The sequence below is a fragment of the Lithobates pipiens genome, unplaced genomic scaffold, assembly GCF_037356315.1.
Source record: "Lithobates pipiens isolate NorthernLeopardFrog02 unplaced genomic scaffold, aLitPip1_a1.2 Scaffold_13, whole genome shotgun sequence".
Classification (NCBI taxonomy): domain Eukaryota; kingdom Metazoa; phylum Chordata; class Amphibia; order Anura; family Ranidae; genus Lithobates; species Lithobates pipiens.
The window spans coordinates 214,700,485-214,728,383 of NW_027507718.1; the positions used below are offsets into that span (position 1 = coordinate 214,700,485).

At 38.8% G+C, this 27,899-nt stretch overlaps 1 protein-coding gene across 2 annotated transcripts in view; it reads left to right on the forward strand.

The window, feature by feature from the left end:
* CSGALNACT1 (chondroitin sulfate N-acetylgalactosaminyltransferase 1) overlaps positions 1–26,906 on the forward strand; it is a 512,632-nt gene extending 485,726 nt beyond the window's left edge. For both annotated transcript variants that reach the window (XM_077476198.1, XM_077476199.1), the window contains 2 exons: positions 16,250–16,331; positions 17,437–26,906. In XM_077476198.1, coding sequence (XP_077332324.1) covers positions 16,250–16,331; positions 17,437–17,726 — 372 coding nt within the window. In that variant the 3' untranslated portion in view covers positions 17,727–26,906. The remainder of the gene's footprint in view (positions 1–16,249; positions 16,332–17,436) is intronic.
* The last annotated feature ends 993 nt before the right edge of the window (positions 26,907–27,899 follow it).

Below are 27,899 nucleotides of genomic sequence, written 5' to 3' on the forward strand. Positions count from 1 at the left end.
GGAAATTTGCTTTGATATAAGAGTGCTTTGGATTACAAGCATGTTTCCAATCCAAGGTTTTACTGTACAAGTTTTTTGTTTTTTTTATGTTCCATTTTTTTACTGTAAAGCAAGCTTCTTTGGCGTGCCATCCATTCAAAATAAAATTGGCCCCAAACCATTTCCCTTAAAAGCATAACTATTTTTTTTTGTAAATAAATGTAAACACTTGTTAAAGGGTAACTTCACTTTCATGGGGAAAAAATAGCAAATAAAGAAAAATTAATATAGCGCATATAATTGCAACACTAATCATATTGTAATTAAATGTTGTTAAAAACTACCTTTCCTTTTCAATCTGCGGTCATTTTCTTAGAATATATTGCAATATGGCTACCTGGAGCTGTTCTGTACACAGAATGTGTACTGGACACACCCCAGAAACATCATTTCCTGCTTGTGTGATTGGCTTTTCCCAGAAGTCTGCCTAATGCCGCGTACACACGGGCGGACTGTATGGCGTACTTAGTCCATCGAAACACATTTAAGTATTTCGGATTTTTCGAAATTCTGTCCGTCGTACTTTGGTTTCAGTGGACAATCCGCTCGTCAGTAGGCTAGTTCGACGGACTAAGAATGGCGCATGCCCAGAAAGGATTTACACGGCGGAAGGGTGCTTTGCTGTGTATTGGACTTCCTATTTCTAGTCCCGTCGTACGTGCTGTACACGTCATCGCACAAGCTTTCGACGGACTGTTTGGGTATCCGTGTGTGGTCAAGTCCGTTCAGTCGAAAGTATGACGGACTGTCCGTCGGATTGTATGACGGACTAAGTACGCCATACAGTCCGCTCGTGTGTACGCGGCATAAGATACAAGTCAGATACACAGGGATTTCTTCAGAATAAGAAAAGGTAGGAATGTGCAACAAAGGTTGTTATAACCCTTGCAATGTGCACAGATAACCCAGAGGGGAATGTTTTTTTCTCAACAAAAGTGGATTTACGCTTTAAGTTAAAAATAGTACATGTATGCACACTTGTAAAACAACGGACGAATGTTATAAAAACTGGAGCAGACAGATTGACTGCCATCCACAGCTGCTCCAGTTTTGATAAATTCCCCTCTGTGTATTGTGGCTTTTGCAGAAATCTCCTAGCTACTGTGCAGGCACGGTACAAGACCTAGGACTCTGTGACATGCAGTATGCTATGTATGCTAGTTCAGCTATGCAAACTTCACAGCCCAGAGGTCATAGGCTTTCTGCACATCCCTCTTAAGATGGCATTAGTCTCCATCTAGTGACCATAATGAAGTATTGTCCTGATTCACATTATTCTGCTGAATAAAGAAGTTTCACCCTGAAGACAAAATAGACTAGTAACATTTTGTTGGCGCTCACACTGAATACATATACATGCAGTTTCATAAGACGAATAGCTTAGATTTTTTTTTTTTTTTTTTTTTTTTTTATAAATAGACCCCTTAGTGTTACACAAAACTGCCAATCAGATTGCAACTGTCATTTTCTAATTAAAATAAAAAGAGCAGCATAATCAGAATTTTTGAAACATTTTTGAAAAGTGTAACTAAAGGGAAGACTTTTTTTGTGTGGAGAGGGCTTAGAACCCCTGTCAGTTTGTATTGCTGTCCTTGTCCTCGTTAGGGAGATTCACCCTCTTTATTTGTCCTGCGTACGTATTGCTATATTATAATACTATTGTATAATAATATATTAGCTGTTCTACTTTTGCATAATTGCCTATAGTCATTGGACTAGATCACTTATTCAGTAGCTCATGACATTTTGTGATGTTTTATCAGAAATCCTTTTCAAACAAACAAAGCAAAAGGGGTTTATGTATATCTTGGAAGGGCTACGTGTGTTTTTTGTGAGTAACGGCAAAAAATAATTTTGCTATGGTTTACCGAATGCAGACACTGGACAATGAAAGGCTGTTTGTTTTTTTTCTTTTATTTTAGGGTTGGTTAATCATTGAATCACACTTTAAATTGGTATTCTAAACAAAATGCCTATTTTTATTTTTTTTTTATTTTTTTTGTTTTAGATAGATTGAAGAGGATTTATGTCCATACATATTATAATTTGTTATGGTATCACTCCAGCCTTTTTGCACAGAATTTCTTTATTTCCTGTCTTGGTGGAAGCAGTCACAAGGGCAAGAAGTGAGAAGATTGTCTCAAACTAAGACATTTCAATGCAATAAAAGACAGATGTTCTAACTGTTACCTACTAAATTATGGTATTTCCTACTAAAATGAGTTTTAATTGTTGTCTTTGTCTCCATTATCTTTGTTCCAAGTGGGATCAGGATGGGAAGGGAGGTGACATTTTCCCAATATGGACACAAACAACAATAAAAGATCCTGTCAGAGGTTCTAAACGTACCTCCCCTCACATCCCAAGGTTTTGTATAGGTTCTTCTTTAAAGTGATACCACTTTAGTGGTATCACTGCCCTGTGCAGTGGTTTTGCACAGAGTAGCCCAGATTCTCCTCTTCTCGGGTCCCTCGCCGGCGTTCCTGGCCCCTTCCTCCTGTTGAGTGCCCCCATAGTAAGCAGCTTGCTATTGTGGCACCCGAGCCGCAGCTCCCTGTGTCCATTCAGACACGGAATGGCACCCTGGCCCCTTTCTCCCCTCATTGGCTGACTGACTTTGATTGACAGCAGCAGGAACCAGTGGTGCAGCGCTGCTGTCTCAACCAATGAGCAGGGGAGTTCTGGACAGCCAAGACACTCCTACAACATCACTGGATCTAGATGGGGCTCAGGTACCTATTAGAGGGGCTAAGGGGGGCTGCTGCACATAGAAAGCTTTTTATCTTAATGCATAGAATGCATTACGATAAAAAAAACCTTCTGCATTTACAACCCCTTTATCATTAAAAGCGAAAGCAAAAGAAATGGGTTGACATCAAAACACTAATAAAGGTGAAATCTTCCAATGTGAACACTAGTTCCAGTGACCCTGATGGCACCATAATTTCCTAATTTTGGAGGGATTTCCTCTCACTTCCTGTTAGGTTATGTGGCAGCAAGTGAAGGGAAATATCCCCAATGGGACATAGATTGCAAAAAATAAATAATTAAATTCATAAATTGACAGGGTTTATAACTTTCCTTTACTCTATGCAAAATTAGAAAACAAAATTAAAAATTGCCTTTAGTTAGTTTCATTTTTCAAAACTCACAGACTAAATTATGAGCACTTTATAACAGCAATCACACATTTGCAGTCCTTTACTTGAAAACCAAATGTAGACAATAATGGAAAATGGAAATGAAAATTGTGCTTTGAGGAAAATGCATAATCCATGTATTTGCATGCTTACCATTGGTTTGCAATGCATAAATACACTTATTTGGGGCCACTGTCAATATTTTTCTGTTTCAGTTAATTTCCTTTCCCAACATGTTTATCTTCAAAGGATACTTCAAAGACTGTTCTACAAATATAAAGCACATGAAAGCGCAGTGTAGCTGATTGTGATTCACAGACTGTTTGTTATTTATGTTTAGATTTTGTTGCATGGCTTCCTGTTATGATTGCCCCATTTTTTTGTGCTGCTAATGATACATGACATTACAGAAGACATAACAGAGTGTGTGATTCTTACAATAAGTCTAGAGCAGCGGGTCTGAACTTTTTTTCATGTCAATACCTGCTTTGTAACTTTCTTGTAGTGGTAAGCATGTTTATAATGGGAAAACTTTTTTTAGGTTCAGTTGTATTAACAAACGACAACAATATTATGTATATGAAGCACGGTGAATATATTTTAGGCCCCTTTTCTAATTCTGGCATTTTAGTGCACCAGGAAGGCACAGGTGCAGCATCCAGCCCTGTTGCCTTCAACCTGCCAAAGTCTATAGGAAGCTGAAATATGCTACAACTGAACAGTCTACACTCTGTACTGAGTAGTACTTATACCATGTGTTCAAGGGTGTAGGCCCCTAGGCCTCACCTATTAAAGGCTACCTGTGAAAAGTGGGGGAGGTCATATAAAAGACCGGTCACCTTGTACAAGGAGAGAGAGAGCAGCAGTGACCTCATTTCCAGAATACGCGTGCCTCTTGAATTGAACCACTTGCCGCCCGCCCTATAGGCATTTGCCGGTGGCAAAGTGGTTTCATATTCCTGATCGGACGTCATATGATGTGATCAGGATTATGAGGGCGCCCCCGGGTGCGCGCATCGCGGCGATCGTTGTTGCTGGGTGTCAGTCTGACACCCGGCAACTACGATCTCAGTAAAGAGTCTCCGACGGAGACTCTTTACCACGTGATCAGCCGTGTCCAATCACGGCTGATCACAGTGTAAATGGGAAGAGCCGGTGATCGGCTTTTCCTCACTCGCGTCTGTCAGACGCAAGTAGAGGAGAGCCGATCAGCTGCTCCTCTGACAGGGGGGTCTGTGCTGATCGATTATCAGCACAGCCCCCCCCAGGATGCCCACACTGGACCACCAGGGACGCCACCAGACCACCAGACCACCAGGGAAAAGGTAATCCTCCCTAGACCACCAGGGATGCCAGTCAGCACAATGGATGCCAATCAGTGCCCATAATGGATGCCAATCAGTGTCCACAATGGGCATCACTGATTGGCATGCATTATTGTTTGGCACTGATTGGCATCCATTAATACAGTATAACACCAATGCCGCCTATGAGTGCCCACCTGTGCCGCCTATGAGTGCCCACCTGTGCCGCCTATGAGTGCCCACCTGTGCCGCCTATCAGTGACCACCCATGCCCATCTGTGCCGCCTATCCATGCCCATCTGTGCCGCCTATCCATGCCCATCTGTGCCGCCCATCCATGCCCATCTGTGCCGCCCATCCATGCCAATCCGTGCCAGCTATCAGTGCCAATTTGTGCCACCTATCAGTGTCCATCCATGTCGCCCATCCGTGTCGGCCATCAGTGCCGCCTATCAGTGCCGCCTATCAGTGCCACATATCAGTGTCCATCAATGCCACCTCATCAGTGCCACTTCATTGGTGCCACATCATTGGTGCCCATCAGTGCCGCCTTATCAGTGCCCATCAGTGTAGCCCCATCAGTGCCCATCAGTGAAGGAGAAAACGTACTTATTTACAAAGTTTTGAAACTGAAACAAAAAAAATAAATAAATTTTTCAAAATTTTCGGTATTTTTTTATTTGTAGCGCAAAAAAAAAAAACGTAGAGGTGATCAAATACCACCAAAAGAAAGCTCTATTTGTGGGAAAAAAATGATAAAAATTTCATTTGGGTACAGTGTAGCATGACTGCGCAATTGTCATTCAAAGTGCGACAGCGCTGAAAGCTCAAAATTGGTCTGGGCAGGAAGGTGTTCAAGTGCCCTGTATTGAAGTGGTTAAACAATATTTGCTTATTGTAGGGCTTCAAAGTGTCACCAGACTAAACGTTTCATAAGAAAATCAGTCCTTGCTCAATGGGTGACGACTAAAAGGTAATTGGTGCCATCGGAAATATTTAAAACATGTTCCATTTCTAGGTCCGTCTGAATTTCCGACATAAAAAGTCCGATGGGGCATATACACGATCGGAATATACAATGAAAGCTCCCATCGGACTTTTTCTGTTGGACATTCTGCTCATGTGCACACAGCATAAGTCATACAGATAGCAAAGGAATAAGAGAGCAGGCAAAATCGAATGCACGTGTTGTGATCAAGGCAAGTACACTTTATAGAAGGATATGTTTTGTTCATTTTTATTTCAGAGCTTTACACCTATGTAAAGATCTAGTTGTGTTATCTTCCAGGGGTATCTGAATCACAAGACTGGTAGAGAATGGAACTATATTTTGATACAACTATATTAAACACTGGCACTGGTTACCTATGGTACTTGGAAACTGTTAAACTTTGGAATATAAAGCTTTATTTAACAAAATCCCAAATTTATTAAAGGTTGTAGCTGTGAATTGATGCATATGATTGCTAATGAAGCAGGTGTGCACATGATTACACACATAGTATATATTTGACTTTTAGCTTCTAGGAGCACTGAGTGAACTGACATAAATGTAAGTGACATCTTTCTAAACCCCCCCCCCCCCCCACACACACACACAGGGCTGGTGCAAGGATTTTTGACACCCTAGGCAAAACCTCATTTTGCCGCCCTTGACTCCTCCCCTTACCCCACCCCTTTGCCTGCCCATGTAACCCATGTGACCTACACTGACCTACCTGGTCACTACACTGACCTACCTGCATAGAGTCACCACCGAACACCTAGATATCGTGGAGACCAGAGGAAGATGGAAAGTAGGGAAATCAGCGGCCAGGCACCTTAGGTTGCAGTGTGCCCTAGGCAGCTGCCTAGTGGAAGCACCGGCCCTGCACACACACCCAGGTTTACTCTACACACATGAAATCTTAGATCTGTTTGTTCCCATAAATAATGTAGTCCATTGTCCAGTCTTAGCTGTAGCACTTTTAGTATTCATGAAGTGGGTTTATGTAATGATCTTACTGCTATACATTATGCATTTTACTACAGGCTAAATGGTTTCTCATTGACCATGAGCTTTTGTGAGCAAAATTTGTTAAACACACCAGTCAATTACAGTAATTGACTGTAGCGGATGATTGTAAATACTCTACAGTTAGCACAAACAAAATGGAATGTCTAATCAAAGTTTAATTTTTTTTAAAGGGTATATACCACTTAAACTACTTGAGTTTTAGAATACATTTATGGTCACCATTTTTTTTTTTTGGAAAAGTAAACTCTTCTTTGTATTGTTTGTGTTATTAATATAAGTGTGAAGCCATATCTATGCTGGCCAGGCAAGCCTGTATAATAATGACCAGATGGTAGCTCTAAACTCATCTATTCATTCCCTGACTGTAAAAGCTATTACACTATAAGTCCAATAAAATCCACAATGACTTCATGTAGTGTGTAACCAGTTATGATCTATTTGTTGTACGCACATCACTTTTTCCAGGGATTTTCATTATACATTTTTAAATTTAAAATTAGAATAATGTAATACCGCAGTGATATGAGCAATGCTACACAGTTTTCCATGGCAAACATTCAAACTTTAGCTTTTAGTAGTGTAGAATTAACAGGCACACAACCGTTGGTTGGTTACTGCTGGAAATCATTGCTCTGTTATTAAATAAGCCCACAGCTAAAACTTGGAACTCAGTGGACAAGGTCAGATCTGTTTTGTGGTCTCATTGTTGGGAAGCCTGTGGTAGACAAACCATACCTCCTTGGGTACAAGGCCTATGGATGTCCTTATACTTCTACATCAGATCCAAGTGTGTACAACATTCCTCTCTTGTAATGCATGAAGATCCATATACTACTATCCCATCTACTGCTGCTTTATAGGAAACCCAATACTTTTAAGCAGGTTGGAAAATCTTTGTCAATAGCAATGACCACTCCTTGTTCAGGTGTCCTTTTGGGCTAAAAAGTGTACAGATGAGGTTGAAATGGATTCAAGGTGGACTGATATTAGAGATTTGCAAACCCAGCCATTCACAACCATTCGCCTTTGAACTAGAGGCAGCCTTTTATCTAAAGTGTAGGACAGTGCTCTATACAGGGGTACTATAATATATAGTGCTGTTCACCTGCTATACATTATATTGTACATTACAATGTATTGCAGTGTGATGGGGTACATATTAGTGTAACCCCCCCCTTGTGTTTACAGTTAATAGACTCAACAATCCTTTTTAGGACTACCTTTTTGTGTGTGTCAGTAAGAATTTTTATCACTTTCAGCTAAGTTCAAAAATATAGGTTTGGGTTTAGTTTTACAGGTTTTCATTTTTTAGGAGACGGGGATATATTAGATTTAACCTAATTTTACTAGGGATTTTTTCTTTAATTTTAGATTCAGCAGCATGAACCTGTCACTGACACAGGCAAAGCTGCCCTTTGATAATAAACTTGGCAGTATTCAAAATTCAAGCAGACTCGAAGGTGGAGGCAGAGATTTTGCACATGGAGGTAGTAGGGGCTGAGCAGATTCTGCACGTGCAGGAAAAAATGGTGGTTGGACCATGCCAGCAGGACACATCTAACTTTTCTTTCACAAAGTGGCTGTGCTTTACACCCAGAGTGCATGATGGAGGTGGTTGAGTGGCTAAAAAAGCCTTCCTTACCTTCTTTCTCTCAGGTGCAGAGTAGCCAGCTTTCCACAACAGTTGCAAATCTGCCTACTTCTTCCTCCTCCTCTACTGCTAATCCCATGGCAGCCCCGCAAGTTGGGCATTGAGGGATTCAGCTAAATTTTTCAGAACACCATCATTAATTTGCTGCAGAAGGATGCACAATAATTCATGCTATCAAATTCTGAATAGAGCTCCAGGAGCATAGAGAAATGGTACACCATGCAGGGAGCAGTCATTGTTAGTGGGGTTCCAGCAGCTGCAGCTTATTGCTAAGAGGGATAGATAGATAAGGAAGGTGGGGATGACAAGAAGGCAGACAGTACATGCATGAAAGAGACTGTAGAAGAGGAACGTGATTGAGAGGCAGAACAGCAGATAGGGAAGATTTTGGCCAGGAGCAGGGAAACTTGCAGAGGACAGGAGGAAGCAGCTGACCTATTCCACCAGATGGCACTGCCCCACGGGTACACGCCACTGATTTTCCCATGGCTGCTCCACATAGCTCTGCACTCTGGCCCTCTTTCACTTATCTGCTGCTGATAACAACATTGTGGTTTACATCCTCTGCTTGCATGATATCAGTTATAGTAAAACGACCCTTTATTTGGGTACTGTATGCATTAGGAGACACATGAACCTGTCCCATAAAGTTTGGTACAACTAGCACCTCAGTGAAACTGGTCAGCAGCAAAAAGCCAACACCCATCCTCGTTCTTTACTTTCCACCTCTCCACCCATTCCACAAGATTCTCAATCTGTATCTGCTGCAACACCTGTGCTCTCAAACAATAGGGAGGAAAGTTTGACAAAAAGCTCATGGCACATATGAGCTGGAAATAAGTTGGTTCAAGTGTAGGCTTGATCATTGCTCTAGATCTCCTAACCCTACTGTTTACAGCAGCATCCCAGGCAAGCACTGCAGATGTTTCTTCCACAGCTGCCAGAACATAAGAAAAAAATGTCCCCTAATCTCAACCATGCTCAGCATCTCAATGCTATTGGACTTTACTGTTGCACCCATTGCAGCTGGTAGAATCAACCCTGCAAATTTATGGCCTGCGTTGCACTCAGATTGTATACTATTCTTAAAAGCAGATATAAAACTTCTGTTCTAAAATATCTAAACTAATATATAACTATGCCTTACCTCTGATTCATGCAGGATTTGTCTGTTTATTAAAATGGCTGTCAAGTAATAACAGGTTTCACCCAAATATGTGTGTGGTTAAATATGCTTTTGGCAGGAAGCAAATTTCATAGAGAGTCATCAGACAAAGAATTTGGTTGCTACCCATACATACATACACCCAAATCTCAGTAGAGTAGATCTTAAAAAGAACTAAATATGTTTGATAATTGTGGAGTGCTAGGATGGGTCATGTGGAGGGATAGAAAATCTATTTCTTCACTTATCTGGGAAACAATTTTCAGTGTGAAAATAATCTTAATGTGAAAGTTTCCCAGAAAAGCTATTGCCAGCAAAATACTTCCATCACCCCGGCAACTTTGAATTCCCATTGTTTTTAAAGTGTGACTTTGCTTTTGATGGATGTTTAAGTGGCTGTTATTGTTCTCTACTCCTCCATTAACTTTCTATCACAGCACTAATAACAATTACACTAACTGCACTGTAAATCCCTTCAACAAATTTACTTCTACCGAGGGTGATAAATTTAACTATTATAAGCGACGCCATCAAGTGATCTCTGAAAGAGAATTACAGGACTGCTTCCAGAAGTTTAACTGAAATATAATGCACTTGGGGGTGGACTGACATGTAGTATAAGTGTACCTATTGCTATATTATATTACTATTGTATAATAATATATTAGCTGTTCTACTTTTGCATACTTGCCTATAGTCATTGGGCTAGATCACTTATTCAGTAGTTCATGACATTTTGTGATGTTTTATCAGAAATCATTTCCAAACAAACAAAGCAAAAGGGGTTTATGTATATCTTGGAAGGGCTACGTGTGTTTTCTAAAGTAACGGCAACAAATAATTTTGCTATGGTTTACCGAATGCAGACACTGGACAATGAAAGGTTGTTTGTTCTTTTCTTTTATTTTAGGGTAAGCGGGGTTGGTTAATCATTGAATCACACTTTAAATTGGTATTCTAAACAAAATGTCTATTTTTTTATTTGTTTTAGATAGATTGAAGAGCAGTTATCTCCATACATATTATAATTTGTTATGGTATCACACCAGCCTCCTTGCACAGAATTTCCTTATTTCCTGTCTTGGTGGCAGCAGTCACAAGGGCAAGAAGTGAGAAGATTGTCTCAAACTAAGCCCTTGTACACATGGTCGGAGAATCTGTCGGAATGAGTCTTATCGGACCGCGTCGTCAGATAATCCGACTGTGTGTGGTATGCATCGGGCTGATTCTGTCCGAATCTCCGTCCGACCCAATTTTCCAACATGTTGGAAGTATTTCCCGACCAACTGGGCCGGACGGACCTAATCCGATCATGTGTAGAGCATTTTCATCGGACCAAGTGCCACGCATGCTCAGATCAAATTCCTACATCAAAGCTATTGGCTACTAGCCTGAATGTAGTCCCATCGTAACGAAATTATGTCATCACGTTCTGAAAGATCGGATTTTTCGCCAACTTGGCCCGACCGTGTGCATGCAACAGTTTCGAACACAATCCGTCGGACTAAATCCGACGGGCAAAATCCGACGGATTTGGTTGGCAAAATCTCCGACCGTGTGTACGTGGGCTAAGACATTTCAATGCAATAAAAGACAGATGTTCTAACTGTTACCTACTAAATTATGGTATTTCCTACTAAAATGAGTTTTAATTGTTGTCTTTGTCTCCATTATCTTTGTTCCAAGTGGGATCAGGATGGGAAGGGAGGTGACATTTTCCCAATATGGACACAAACAGCAATAAAAAATCCTGGCAGAGGTTGTAAACTTACCTCCCCTCACATCCTAGGTTGTCTAGGTTCTTCTTTAAAGTGATATTGAGTAGCCCATAATCTCCTCTTCTTGGGTCCCTCACCAGAGTTTGTGTTTCCTCCCTCCTGTTGAGTGCCCCCATAGTAAGCAGCTTGCTATTGTGGCACCTGAGGAGCTAAGGGTGGCTGCTGCACATAGAAAGCTTTTTATCTTAATGCATAGTTACATAGTTTGTAAGGTTGAATAAATACACCAGTCCATCCAGTTCAACCTGAGTGAGTGTCTACAATTGTCCCTATCCCTGTACATTGCACACTCACATCAGTCCCTACCCTCAAGGAGCCCACAATCCAAGGTCCCCATTCATATACTAGAGCCAATTTTTAGACAGAAGCCAATTAACCTACCTGCATGTCTTTGGAGTGTGGGAGGAAACCCACGCAGGCACAGGGAGAACATGCAATCTCCAGGCAGGTCGTGTTGTGGTGTGGTTGGGATTTGAACCAGCGACGCTTTTTACTTCTAGGCGAGAGTGCTAACCACTACACCACTGTGCCGCCCTAAATGTGTTAAGATAAAAAAAAACTTCTGACTTTACAAACCCTTTAAATACTAAATAAGAAAAAGTTAGTGGAGGCCCATTCAGACAGCAGTCTGTTATGGTACATTATTGTATGCACTGCAGCATGGGTTATTTTGTGAATTAATGTGTGTTGCATTATAGAAGACCATTCATTTTGAATAGACTATCAATGCATCTCTGCAGAGAAAAAAGTACTTGTGCCATTTTGGTAAGGCAGCACACCACGGACATGTGCATTGGCAGCTACTGTACTTGCGCGCTGGGGTGACATTCTAAATGGTGACACTGTTACACTGCATATTATTGTGCATTAGGCCTCATGCACTGTGCAGCTGTCAAATGCCTGTTTTACAAGTGCTTAACTTTTTTTTTTCTGCCCCTAAACACCCCTCTGTGTTAGCTTATTTGTCCATTCACCCATAGGTGTTAACAGGCATTTAGAGGCAGTAATCAAAAATCACATCCAGGATTGGGCTTTTGGGCTGAAAAAATGTCTGATGCGTATAAACGCATGTAATTGCATCTAAACATGCCTTTTCACTGGCCAGATAATTTACTATTTTTGGCCATGAAAAGAAATGGTCTGACAATTACTTGACTGAGTTCCTTAAGGACCCACGGGGGCAAGCCATCTGGTCCCGGTGACTTATTAATGTTACGTTTTTCAAGTCTATTTCTAATTCTGTCCTCTGTTAGCCATGAGGGTGCTTCCTGTGATGTGTCATGAGGATAAGCATTTCAATTTTGGTTGCTGAAGCCCCCCGATTCCCTCGATATTTTAATATCAAACACTTTGGTTCAGTCCTGAGGAAGTGTTAAAGCCGCAAAACATGTCAACAAACATGGGCATTGTCTTATATGGATAGTTGACATATAATTCTTTAAAGTTTTTTATGATTCTTGTACAATTACAAGAATATTTTATTTTAATAGTTTCAAGATAAAAATGTGATTGGTATTTATATGTCTTTTTTATACATTTACTGGTTCTTAATTTTCCAGTTAGCACATATAAAGTCCTTACACTTACTTCTTGCTTTCCCAGGTAGGGGCAATCATTCACACCACTGAATGATAAAAATCTCAGTCCACTTCTGCAGTGAACTTGTTTTTACTTATGCAACCGTGCATCATAGCAGTCCATATAAGCATCAGTATTCCATTACATATGGTTTACAGTTCTTTTCACCAGTCAGGTTCAGACTTCTCTGCCCCTTTAGGGTATTTTCTCAGACGTATGCTCCAGCTCCCTGGCTTGATGAACCACTGGGGGAAAGGAACAGATGGCTTTTCCTAGAAGAGGAAGGCCAGATTGCATTAGTCTACATTTTTAGCTTTGTGTAGACCCAAAGTCTCCTAAGTTCCTTCTTTGCAGAACACTAATTACACTCTGTTTAGCTCACATGTTTAACTACAAAATTAAACACCTGCTATATACCTAAACCTGCATTTCAGAGGATTATAGGTACCCCTAGAGAGCAAAAACTGAATTACACTCATGGCCTAACATTGGTAGGGTCCTACAGGCTCTCTTTGCATATGGGGTCAGTCAGTGCAAATAAGGTTAGATTTCGTTCCAAATGTAGTGTCTAAAGACATAGCTTTGATGCACTGGATCCTGATGTCAGTTCTACTGTTACTTACTAATGTTATTGTAACACACTTCCTAGAAAATGTCAGAATTGCCATATTCCCAGCTGGCATCTGCCTTTGCTATAATATGAAATAACACCATTCAAGCTACAGAGATACGAGTTAATAAAAGTTATATTATAACATAGCTTTAAGTTGAAATGTGGATGATGTAGAAGTTCTGTAACAGCCCTAGGCACATTGGAGCAGTAGAAAACTTTTACAATCTTGATACTGGGGTTGATTTACTAACACAATAACAGAATGAGGACTTTTAACTTGAAAAGTTAACTATCACTTAGCTTAGCAAATAAGGTGAATATGTGTTTAATTTGAATATTCAGCCAAGTGTTAGATAAAATAGGCAGGATTTATTTACTCTAAGTGATTGCATGATTAAAATTAACACAGCTTTACCCTTTTTATGAAGCCAAATAACTATTCACTTTCAAAATTAAACAGTCTTTATTAATTTATTAAACCATCAAAAACAAATACCTTTAGCTTCCTTAGCATAGATTCATTCTAACGTGAACAATGACTTATTTGCTGTAGCTGAAAGTACAGTATATTGTAATTATTGATGGGCTGGTCACTTCATTATTCAAGCAAAGGTACATAAATAGGTGGAAAAAAGCCACAAATCACACACGCACAGCGCTGAGCACAGAGGCGGTGGAGGGCTCGGTGTGTGGGGCACCCCGGCCGTTCTCCTCCATTATGTGGCAGCCAGTGTGGCCGTGATAACAGCCTCCTTATCTCTCTCGGACGGAGGACATATACTGAGCAATCATGCTGGGCGACTATACGGGGATAGCTGTGGACAGGACCTACTCCGACCCGGAGAGGCACCAGAGGACCAAGACCAGGGTCTGCTGAACTGAAAACTGGTACACTTATTGGTGTGGACAAGCATGGTAATAAATATTATGAAGACAAACTTCATTTTTTTGGACGTCACTGGTGGGTCAATTACACATCTGAGATGAATGGAAAATATACTTATTGGAATTTGGATGGAAGCATGGTGCCCCCTGAATGGCATCGCTGGCTGCATTACATGACAGAAGATCCTCCTTCCACTCGCCCTCCTGCTGCTGATAAATTTATTTGGGAGAATCGCCAGTTCAACCTGAGTGCAACTCCAGGACAGTATGTACCATACTCTACTACTCACAAGAAGATAGAGGAGTGGGTTCCTCCTCCATCTTAGATTTAAAAAAGAATGCCAGTTGTATTATGGTTCCAGAGATGATATTTAATAAACCTACATTTCTTTAAAAAAAAAAAAAAAGAAAAAAGCCACAAATCTATCTAGTTCAACCAGTAGAAAAAATAAATGAATAGAAAACCTCCATATAGTGAACCCTATGCCCAGAGTGATAAAAAAACATACAAAGTATACAAAATGGGTTTAACTTGGAAATCTAAAACTGTTGAGGTAATACAATTTTCTATTTGGGACATCAGTTCTAGTGAAAACAGTCAAAGAACAGAAAGTCTCAATGGAAGGGATTCTAGGCCATCCAATACATACCTAAACTCCTTCTGTTTGTCATCTACTTTGTGCCTCTAAAAAATAAGAAAAATCTCTCCAAAGGGAACATGGCCCTAACACCCCAATAGATGTGATCTGCACTGTGGTTGACTATGCATGCATAGTATTTGCTTTTCCATTTGGGCAATTCCACCAGCCCTTTCATTAAACTATTAGGGCACCATGTGATGATAAATCGCCTCTAGCAACCAACAATAAAGAAATGGGCTGAGGAAAAGTCCATAACTGTGAAAAGAGGCAAAGAAAGGGGATGAAATATTTTCAAAAATAGATATTTAAAAACTGTATATCAAATATAAATACAAAATGTTCTACAGGTGAACTTTTAAAGACTTAGGGATTGATTTACTGTAAGCAAATAGGCTGTGCAATTGTTAAGAGAGTATGCACTTTACAAAGAAAATTTCCTTTAGCTTAGTAAATGTTGGGAAAATTATTTTTCTATTGAAAACCCAATCGTGTGCAAGAAAAATAAAAAATAAACAGTATTTTCGCTTGCACATGATTGCATGATAGAAATCAGCAGAGCCCCATTTACTAAACTAAGGGTAAATTCCCTTTCACTTGAAAGAGTCAGCTAAATATACACAGAAAAAATAGACTGTCCATATACACAGGAACTGAGGAACAATTTCTTGACGAGTCTTTGGGGAGTTGAACAAAACCTTTGATTGTAGAAAAATGTAATTTGTGTCCAAAGTAAAGATATGGAGAAAAAAATAGATTTTTCATAACACAATCAAATAAAGCATATATTTTATTATAGTTTTATTTGTAGTCTATCTGGAATTAAAATTTAACAAACCATTCCTCATCACCCAGGCTCGGCAAACATGATCCACATTATGTCTTTTTTTTAATTACATTTGCTGACCTGACTTATGATTTCATGATTATTAGATTATATTTCCTGCATAAGAACGTTGCTTCCATTCTTGAGACGGCTGTGCTGTAATTGGTTTAGCAGCCAGTACCAACCGGTTGACATTGCCAGTAATTCCCAGGCATGTCCTGGCAAGCTTTGTTCCAGCACTGATAAAACTGATGTCCTTATATTTTAACTATTAACATACCAACCACTTTCAGCTACTATGTAGAGGTGCACAAGTATGCTCTTTCCTAGTTCTGTTTGAGAATATGTAAAATGTTTTTGTCTAATTTCCGTCTTAATAGTACCATTAAAGGACACATATAGATTTTCACTGGCCAGGCCAGTAAAAAAACAAATCAGTAGCAACCTTGCCTTGACACAGCATATCATGTATTTATATATGTTTATGTATTATTTATATTTATCTATTATATATATATATATTTGTGTATAGTACTATTTATTGCAAACTGTCTATCTAAATTAGCGTTCTAATATATTAAACTTATTTATGTCTTATTTTCTTGTATTTTCTAGGTGATTAAAAAGGATACTGGATTTTGGAGAGACTTTGGGTTTGGAATGACTTGCCAGTATCGGTCAGATTTCATTAATATAGGTGAGATGAAAGCATTGTTTACTACATTCATCTGCTAGTATTAATATGTACAATATATATGCATGTATACTGTACAAGTCTTGCTGGGACACATAGTGAGTACTAGATAGATGTGGTGCCCTGTAAATTTTCAGATAAACTCTGCTTCCTGTCATTTCAAGAAATACAGCATTTATCAATTATCCATAAATTATATTTAACTCATTAGAACTAGATAGAAAAACTAATAGCAACTATTTCTGGTTTAATCATGCATTAATTTTTATACTGAAGGACAGACAAATTCAGCATGATATAAAATAACAAAATAGTAACTAAACATCTACTTGATACAGAATGCATACAATTAAGTGCACTATCAGGCTCATTAATGCATTGCAGTGGTATGCTAACTCAGGGGCTGTGATTTTGTTAAAGCATAGGCTCAGCTTTAATTAAAAATTAAAAAGCCCCCCACCTCCAGTCCCCTAATCTAATCTAAACCTGAGCCCCACCACCACCACCACCTTTAAAATGGTGGCCTTCGTCAGTGTTTACCTTTCATCTGCCCAAAATCTTCTTAGTATCTCCCTATAGACCTGGAATTAAGCAATACACACACTACAGGTACATTTGTCACTGTGTAGTTGCTGCCAGCTCCGAAGAATTAGGAATGGGGTAAGGTAAACATTGGAGGAGACAACTACTGCCAGGGATAGGTAAATAGGCATCTGCATATTGAGGTTATGTTAGTTTTGGTCAAGGGGCTGAAGGCACACTGAATTGGTTTTAAGTTAAACTAAGCTTGTCTTTTTCAGGGTTATATATTACCAAATAATAATAATCATAATAATAATGCTATTTACTATTATTATTATTGCTATTATTATGAGGATTTATTTTGATGATGATAATGATTAATATTATTAATAAGGATAAAAATAATCTATTTTTGAATATGCATTTTATTATGGATCACCTTTGCAAAATAGCGGTGCATTTTGGATCATAAGTTTTACCAAAATTTAGAGCAACCCTATATTTGAAAAATATTGTTTGTGCATATAGATGCTTGTTGCTAGTTCTGTTTGGATTGTTTATGCATGCATATGTTTCTTTTTTGCAGGTGGTTTTGATTTAGATATCAAGGGTTGGGGAGGCGAAGATGTTCACCTGTACCGCAAATACCTTCATAGCAATCTCATTGTGATCAGGACGCCTGTTAGGGGGCTTTTCCACCTCTGGCATGAGAAGCGCTGTGTGGATGAGCTGACTTCAGAACAATACAAAATGTGTATGCAGTCAAAGGCCATGAATGAGGCTTCTCATGGACAGCTTGGAATGCTGGTCTTCAGACATGAGATTGAAGCACACCTACGCAAACAGAAGCAAAAACCCAGTATGAAGAAATCTTGACATTGTCAAAATACACCATATTTATTACCTATGCTATTCCAAGCATATATGACAGAGGAGTAACATATGAGTTGTCAATCAGATGGAGAACAAAGAATCTGTGCGGCTGACATGCTCAAGTTCTACTTTTAATGAAGTTTCAAGATGAAGTGGAGATGCAAAGCTTATCTGGTAGCTTAAAGAAACCAGTTTATTTAATAGAATAAAAAGCAATTAGCAATGATGTTAGTTATTGCTAACGTATGTGTTAAAAATGAACGCAGCTTTTATTGTTTTTAAATTGCCATACATGTGCACTAAAATTGAGGCACTACCATGTATGTGCCACAGAAGGGTATGACGATGAGTATAAAATGAAATGCAAAGCAATAGTGGAAATAAACACCTTTTCTACTGAGCTGGGAGAGTCCAGAAAACTTCTGAATTACTTTTAGTAACAATGCAACTTTTGAGAAAACCTGACAAGGTGGTTTGAATGTACAGCAGCCTTCAGAGGTATCCTTACTCTGATATGATTAACCTCAGTATTTTGCTGCAACATCTGCTGCCAAAAACAAGCCATACAAATGGAAAATCTCCGGACAGGGTGATAGTTAGGAAATTCTTTCAACGTTTGTGCTGTAGGTTTGCCCACTGGGAAACCTCCACCACAAGAAATGAGGGGGAAATCCCCCTAATAGGGACACAAGTGGGTTGATTTACTAAAATCGGAGGGTGAAAAATCTGGTGCAGCTCTGCATAGAAACCAATCAGTTCCCAGTTTTTTTGTTGTTAAAGTTAATTGAACAAGCTGAAGTTAGAAGAGAATTGGCAGATTTTGCACTCTCCAGTTTTAGTAAATCAACCCCAAGAGCAGTGAAAACCTGACAGCAGATCGGTCCCATCCCTACACTGTCTAAAACAAAGCAAGACAAAAAAGCTTTGGCTAAAACTGGGTTTATGCTACATTTATATCAAGTGTACAAAATGGTTGTGAGGCAGCTGTGTCCTATACAAGTGCATAAACCTTAGTTTCCGATGGTGTTATCTACATTGGAATTCAATGGTAAACACAAATAATGAAAGCACAAATGAGTGTATTGTTATCCTTAAATAATGTTTTGCACATTTCATAGCCAGGCAAAAAAAAAAAAAGCTTTACTGCAAAAATATCAATAGTATTTTTCATTTAAATGCCTGTTTCTTCTACTTGTTAGACCGGTTGAAACTTTCAAATGCATTTTTACAGACCGCTGTAAAGACAAACGTGCCAGTGTGCTGTTATATAGAATATGCCCTTTGTTCTTTGTCAATGCCTAAACCCAAGGAAGACGTGATTCCTATTATTAAAAAGCCATTATTACTTATCATCAAAATCACTGGGTCTTATTTTTCAAAAGACTCTTGCCTTTGAAACTGTGAATGCCTGACTGATGGTAATGGCAGATAGAAAAGGATAAACCTCCTGTGTACACTTTATGGAAACTCTAAATGTTAACCATAACCAAGTCTATAGGAGCTGATAAACATTACTGGGATTTAAAGGGAAGTCATTTTAAAAAGGTCACCACCAAAACTATTATGTTATTTTTAGGTAGAGGTTAACACTACTGCACTATTAGTAAAATGACACTTATCTAGTTTCCAGCCAGTGTGCTGAAGATCCTACTAATAACTGTGTTATTGTGTTGAAGCCTCCTTCAAAGTGGCAGTGTGTCTATTCTTTTAAGAGCAACTATAATGGGATTTAGTCAATTCTATTTAATTTTTTTTTTAAGTTTTTAAAAAGTAATATTTTAATAACTGTAATGTATATTTTTTATTTACCTTGTATACACCGCACACCCATAATATCCAGTTTTCACATTTGGCTGGGCTTCCCAATGAGGAGTTCTAGCAATGTCTGCATGCATGTTGAGAGTCATTTATAAATGACTAAAAAGAACTGTCCCTTCTCTGACAACCTAAAAGAAAAGGTATACCCCTCCTCATATTTCTAAAGCATTCTGTGTAATCTGATTTTTTTTCCTGCTGTCTTGTTTAAAGTAAAACAAGCTACAAAAAAAATTAAATGTTGCTCTTAATAAGAGTCCTGATATTAGAGACCCTAATTTGGTTGTAAGTGGTGATTGTAGAATATGTATAACATTTCCTATTTAACATTATAAAATAAATGTTTTTAGTATTGAACATTACTATATAAAAACACTATGGGATTGATTTACTAAAACTGTAGCGTGCAACATCTGGTGCATCTGTGCATGGTAGCCAATCCACACCTAACTTCAGTTTGTTCAATTAAGCTTTGACAAAAAAAATAAAATCTAAAAGTTGATTGGTTTCTATGCAGAGCTGTACTATATTTTGCCATCTCCCATTTTAGTAAATCAACCCCAAAGTGTCGCATAGTGATTGCACACAAAGCATTTGATAGAGAAGGAGGCTTTAGTGTCAATAAAAGCCAGTTCACACAGGGGCGACCTAGGATCCGACTTCAAGTCACCCTAAGTCGCGCGGTTGAGAAAATCAATGGAAGTGAGTGGAGCCGTCTTAATGTACACTACTGAAGTCGCTCCGACTTATCAGAAAAGGTTCCTGTACTACTTCAATCCGACTTCTAGGCGACTTGTACCCATTGATTTCAATGGAAGTTGCCTCCAAGTCTGATCCTCTGTCTTAGCTGAAGCAACTTTCCAGGAAGTAAAAATAGTTTTCTAGGCAAACCCCTCCTTCCCACAGAGCTGATTATTATGTAATTGGCCACTGGCAAAGTCCCCTGTCCTGGAAGCAACTTCAAGTTGCCTTGTAAGTTGCCTCAAGTCGTGCTGTGATTCATACTCAAGTCGTGTCTAAGTTGCCTCCCAAAGTCGTGATGGAAGTCGTTTCCCCTGTGTGAACCGGCTCTTAAGAGATTGTTTAGCCTTTAAGGACATTTTATTTTGTTTGTGAGCTAAAACTGAGCAAAATTATAAGTATAGTTTTATTTATTTTTATTATTTTTACCATCTCCCACTAAAATAATAGCAAAGTCTTATTTGGAAACAAATGTATCACAAATGAGCTCATTTATAAAAATAATAATAAAAAAAAATCATATAGATAATGTTCATGCTTTTAACACTTTACCCTGTGTGGTCTCATTAGATTGAACTTTTCAGCAGAATTAGACAATGCACTTCAAAGCACAAACCAACGCAAATTGCTGTGCATGAAATATTGCAAATGACCCCTGATTATTTGCCCTATGTAACATATACATTTTCTTTGATACAATTTTTCTAAATGTTTTCAAAATAGTCTCATATTTTCTCCATGGGGTAATTTATCCCCATCATTCCACTAAATGGCTAAATTAATGAAATAATGGTCATCATTCTGTTGGTCATTTTTATTTATTTTTATTACAGCACAGTGCAAGTCAACCAAGAAAACAAGGGACATCCCAAGTTTAACAAATTGGTGACCACAATATCCAACAGGCTTTTCTAAAGCTGGCCATAGATGGATTGAAATTTGTCTAGTTCAGCAGGAACAGGCCAAACTTTGACCCATATATGGACATTCCCACTTGACAGAAGTTGATCTAACGGTTGACTTCTGTTGAACAAGAATGCCGCTGATCAGTTTATTCTGACAGAGGAGTCCCACTGTCAGATTTCACTGGTACATCAGGGAGGATTTCTCCATCCACCTCAGTTTGTGTGGATGGAGGAATCTGTTCATTTGTTTTTCGATCAGCCTACTGACTGATCAAAAAAACGAAATCTATGGCCAGTCTTTCTTACTTTGGTGCTGTAGTTGTAAATCCTCTTGCTACCAGCTTTGTGAGTCTCCTATCGCAGATACTTTCTAGCTCCTATGAGTGATTCTGTGGTCAGAGATTGCATGATAGGTGCAGGAAGGAAAGGATTCCTGTTTTGAGAATGTGCCATGGAACAGGTAGGAGATCCAGGGAGAGTGGCAGAAGCAGATCAGAGGAATCGTTTTTGGTTTCTGTTGTACCAGGGGTCTGTTGCTGGATTTCTCTGGGTTGATTTACTAAAGGCAACTAGACTGCGCACTTTGCAAAGTGCAATTGCTCCAGAGCTTAGTAAATTAAGTAAAGATTCACTTTCCAAAGAATACCCAATCATATGCAAGGAAAATAAAAAACAGAATTTTTGCTTGCACATGATTGGATGACAGAAGTCAGCAGAGCTCCTGATCATTTACTAAGCTCTCTGGAGCAACTGTTCTTGCAGAGTGGTGCATTGGGGGTCATTTACTGAAACTGGAAAGTGCAAAATCTGGTGCAACTCTGCACGGAAATAAATAATCAGCTCCCAGGTTTTATTGTCAAAGCTTAACTGAACAAGCTGAAGTTAGAAGCTGATTGCCTATTATGCACAGCTGCACCAGACTTTGAGTGCACCAGTTTTATACTAATACCACTTGTTGCTTGCTGTTGTATATCGATGCCTTGCCATTTGGACTTAGGCCGCTTTCACACGGGCGGTTGGTGCGCCGGCGATAAAGTGTCACTATTTTTAGCAGCGCTTTACCATCAATTTTGCGTTGCTATTCGGCTGCAAGTGGGGCACTTTTACCGCTTATGCTGACTGTATAGCCGCGCTGCCCCATTGATTTCAATGGGCAAGAGCGGTGTATACACTGCTCCTTCACCGCTCCAAAGAGGTTGCTTGCAGGAGTTTTTTTAACGTCCTGAAAGCGCACCGCTACAGTGCGAAAGCACTCGGGCTTTCCCACTGGAGAGACAGGAGAGGCTCTTTACAGGCGCTATGCAGGCGCTATTTTTTGTGTTCTAGTGCCTGTAAAGCGCCTCAGTGTGAAAGGGGTCTAAGTGTATCTTTCATAGCTTAGAGCATTGTGAATCCCGTCTATCCCTTCTTGTGCTTATTTCTGTGTATTCATTTTTGTGAATAATTCAGTAAAAACTTATTGAAATTAAATGAAAAGTGCATCGTCAATTTGCCTTTAGTAAATCAACCCCCTAGTGTCTTATTTCCCCCTTTTTTAACACTAATGCAATATAATTTCTTATTTAAAGAAACTTTTTTAGTATACTTTTACAGCAAGCAGAAGTGGATTTTCATTAGCCTGTAGGTACAGAACTTTTTACATTCTGAGTAACACCCTTCGGCTAGGATCAAATTATTTTGGACAAAACATTTCCATGTTTTCCTTGTCCTGACCTGGTTTAGATTATTGTACGTGTTAAAAATCTCATATGAGATGTTTCTTTTGATAAAAGAAAAAAAAAAAAATAATATAGCCAATAACTATACCAGATAAAGCCACCTTTTTTCCTCCGCCAGCTATAGGAATGTGCCTAATGGTACATTCATCCTTAACAACGTGTTATTCCGATTCCTTAGGACATTTTTGTCTTTTGTACTGCTTTCTCCACAATGCTAAGGCCTAATAAAAATGTAATATTTATGTTGGTTTGTGCTGTGCTGCAGTGTGCTGAAAAAAAGTAAGGCTTTTTTTTCAACCGGAAACAAGTGCATATAAGTACAACGCACCATTGTGAACTGCTCCGTATTCAAATATCTTATTTTGTACAAGTCCTTGCGTTGTCATGCATTGTAAAAAAAGATGTACCAACACATCTGTGTGAATGGGCCCTTAATCAGAATATAAAGAGAAGCAATGTTTTTTTGTTTGTTCATTTAATTAGTTAAACATTATAGACTACCATATTAACGCATCTGAAAACAAATCAAAATCCCATATACATAGCCAAATACACATTCGAAATACATATGTATGATTTTTTTTTTTTATTCTGTTCGGTCAGTCTGGTGATTCATACAGTTATATAACATTGTACAACTAGAGAGTTAACACTTATATGTTCTATTTATGTTTGAAGACTTCATTTGTCATTTGCCTGCTCCTTGGGCAATAATTTATTTTATTTTTTATTTCGTTCATCAGTTATTGTCCAGTGATCGGGCATATAACACAGGATGCCAAAATGGAAAATAGTTGTTTCATAGGCTGTGAGGTGGAGGCATCTGAACCACAAGACTGGCAAAATGGGAATTATAAATCTTTTTTTGGCTTATGTTAATGGTGTCTTTGCATAAGCATTGCTTTCTTTCTAGAGCACTTAAATGTTTTAAATATGTAGTGTATGGCAAATGGATTTGATACATTTCCTGACAAAAGTATTGGATATGGATGTACATTGAGTGTATTTATTACTGTCTCTAAGAAACACTGCCATCTACTGGCCTTTCTAGACAACTGCTGTCCTATAGAGTCTAGACTAAATTATGCTGTTGCAAGTGACTTTCCCAGCTACTTTTAAATGGCTTCCATGTCAGCGGATGACATTGTGATCCTAACATTTCAGTAAGATTTCAGTATGGAAAAATGTATTTCTTAGTATTAAGTTATTTTTATTAAAATTATTTAAATGTGAGGCTATAGGTCATAAGGATGTTTTAAACAGACCCAGTCTACTAAGTGCTGCGTAAATTGCTGGCGCTATATAAATCCTGAATAATAATACTAGATGCCAGAATTGACAAAGTGTATCTAAACATTCTAAAAGGTATCTAAACATAATACAATAATGAAATGTGGGCTCCATGAGGGCAGGGACTGATGTGAGTGTGCAATGTACAGGGATAGAGACAATTGTAGACACTCACTCAGGTTGAACTGGATGGACTGGTGTCTTTAATTAACCTTACTAACTATGTAACTAACTATGTAAATGACTGCTAACTGTCCCTTTTTCATAACTTGATAGGCTATGTCATGTATACTCTAGGTTAGCACTGACCACAGTCACACAAAAAAGGGCCTGCATTCTTTCAGTGCAGTAAAACACAGGCCACCGCAGATTGTGTGAACAGGGCCCAAAGCCTGCAGTAATACTTATATTTCATTTAGACCTCACTAACATAGGGAAAAATAAAAGCAACAAACATAATGCCTCTTATTAATGAACCACAGAGGAAAACTTTTATTTTATAAATTCAATATGAGGCTGCACTGCACAACCAAAAAGCTATTGTGCCAGTACTAGCTAAGGAAATTATAATATATCTTAATGTTCCCTAAAACAAGGTATACAGAATATCTTCCAGTAACCCACGTGGCCTTGTAACACCGTAATGCATGTGGCTCTATGAATATATATTGTTTTCTAAATATTTTAAAGGTAAAGGGTAACTCCACTTTCATGGGGGAAAACATTGTAAATAAAGAAAAAATAATATAGCGTGCACAATTGTGATACAAGTCATATTGTAATTGAATGTTATTAAAAATGACCTTTCCTTTTCAATCGCAGCCACTGTAATTTTCTATAAATGCAATGCAATACCTGTAGGTGTTCTGTACACAGAATACGTACTGACCACTCATCAGAAACATAATTTCCTGCTTGTACGATTGGCTCACCAATTTTCCCAGAAGTCTGCCTACAATAGTCAGCTTTCAGGCATCCCCTGCAATAAAAATGTCATTGTTGGTGAGATATTTCCAATAGGAACACATCTAAAGAGATGCAGACTCAGCAGATTTCCTCATAAGTGCTCTGCAGCTGCCACAGCTGACTGATAGTTATGAAAACACTCCCATTAGACCCACTGGGCTCAGAGGCACAGGCAAACACACGTGGATTTCTTCAGAATAACAAAAGGTAGGAATCTGCAACAAAGGTTGTTATAATCCTTGTAATGTACATAGATCACCCAGAGGGGAATTTTTTTTTCTCAACAAAAGTGGAGTTAGTTACGCTTTAACAATGAATTATAGCATGACTGTCAGGACTAGTCAATTATTTTATCTATTTAAATAAACAAGCTCTTAAGTATGTGTAAGGCCTCATGCACGCTGGTGGCCAGGGGGCGGTGGAAACAGTTGGATGGCCCATCTCTTTACCACCCCTGACCGCCCACACCCACCTAAATTATAGCATGCAGCCATTGGGGGCTGCATGCCGTGGCAAAAAATGCTTTGCTTCAAGTCCACGGCAAAAATGGTTTCCCCTTTTGCATTCAGCGGGCAGTGCGGCCCCCAAATACAACCCTTTCAAATGGATGGGATAGTTGCATATAAAATCCCTATTCGCTTTTTGAAAAACATACATAATCTGCAATCCTCTCTTTTTCCATTGTGTTTTTTATCCCTTGTTTGACTATATTCTGGACTATATTGACAATTATATTCCTTTATATGCTTTTTTTCTATGTGTGATGTTCTGTTTATTGAAACACTTATTCAGATATCTAATTGAAGCCTTATTTAGACAACTAGAACCCATGGGCTCACATTATTCAGCATCCTTTAAGTTTTGAATTTTTCTAGTGGACCTTTTTGGTTGCTACAGCTGTACTGTAATTTGTATGTGCTGGTCTTGTTTTTACTGTAAAAAATAGTTTTATACTGTCACAGTTCTTTGTGGATAAATCTCAATTGGGCTTTAATTGCAGCTGATATGCTTTAAGGCCCATAGTCACAGTGTTAGTATGGTTAATTCTAAAGGTACTGTATATCTGTCTGTATTATATGTATATGACTTTTAAAAAAAACGTGGCTGCATCCAGGCTGAGACAGAGTCTTGATAGTTTCTAGAGATGAGGATAGCTTTTTGTCTTTATATTGCCATACCAAAGTGTGAATTGCTAACCAAATGTGGCATATCGTCTGGCCAAAGCTTATTAAGAGGCCTACGGGGCTGCCAGTGGTTAACTACCTACACAGAAATGAGAGGCCCTTGCTTTTCCAGTTCTTTAATAACTGTACAGACTTGTAAAATAAATAAAATAGAGACAGAAATCTATATATATATTTTTATGAATGATTCAGTCACTGCTACAATTTTATGACTACGCTCTGTTTTGCCTACATGAAATAAAGTGCTGTAATGCAGAGTCGCGATATATTCTTTTAAACAGAATTACATACAATGAAAGCTTTATATATTCCATGTTGATTACTAAAATATTTGCTTTAATTGTGTATGAATAATTTATTCCCCCCCCCCCCCAAAAAAACGGGGCAGAAGTTCATATGTTCTTGGCTGTATGTTTGAATGCTGTTTGTACTAGAATCGGTTATCATGTCCTACCTGAGGCTTGCTGGAAAATGACCCAGTGCAGCTGTTTGTAATTTATACTTAATATGACTGAACATGTCCTTTCATTTAACTAAATAAATACGTTTTATTTGATTTAAGAATGTGCTTTGTGTCTGTTTCAAAGTGGAAATTTAGTTAGCTAAGTGTCCCCTTTAGGACAGAACTGTACAAGAGATTTTTAGTCACCCATCAAACAGATGGATCAAATGGTTCCCTATGGTGTAAGCTACATAAATTACAAATTGTATGCAGTAGCAATCCAGTTGTACATAACTGGATCCTTATGGGATCATGAGAAATGAATCCTCCGTACATGGTACATGCATAATTTAAGCAGCGGGAAAGCCATTGTTCAATCTGTTGTTTAGCAAATTAGTGCTGCTATTAATTATTTAAGAGGACCTGTACTGTGAAAGCTGTGCCAAAAAGGCAATCAGAGGACACAGGACTAATCACCAGTATCGCCCGTGGTCTCTCTGTAGCTGATCTTTTCCCTATTAAAAACTTATACTGCTTATGTATCTCTGTGTGGGAAGGGGAGTCTTGCTGGAAAAGCATGTTTTTTGCTTTCTTATGTCAGAGCTGCCCCCCTGAAGGTGACAATCTGATTATTGGTGGGGTAATCAGCAAGACAAAGCAGGAGAAGTTCAGAAAGCACACATTCATGGAATAAATAAAGCAGAAGCAAGGAGATGCATGCGCTGCAGGTCATCGGGTACATCTTCCTTTCCAGCAAGAATAGGGATTAGCTCTGTAGTGACATGACCATATCTCACTCTTGGACTCCTTTCACACTGGGGCACTTTTCATGCGTTTTAGCTCTAAAAATAGTGCATGTAAAGTGCTTGAAAAGCGTCTCTCAACCCACCCCAGTGTGAAAGCCCGAGTTCTTTCACACTGGGGCGGTGCGCTTGGAGGACGGGAAAAAACGCCCTGCATATTGAAATGAATGGGCATTGCTGCCGAAGTGCCTGCAAATTGATTCAGCAGTGCCGCAACACGGGCACTATTAACCATTTTTTCGGCCACTAGCAGGGGTTAAAAGTCCCCCACTAGCGGTCGAAAAGTGCCGCTATAACAGTGGTAAAGAACTA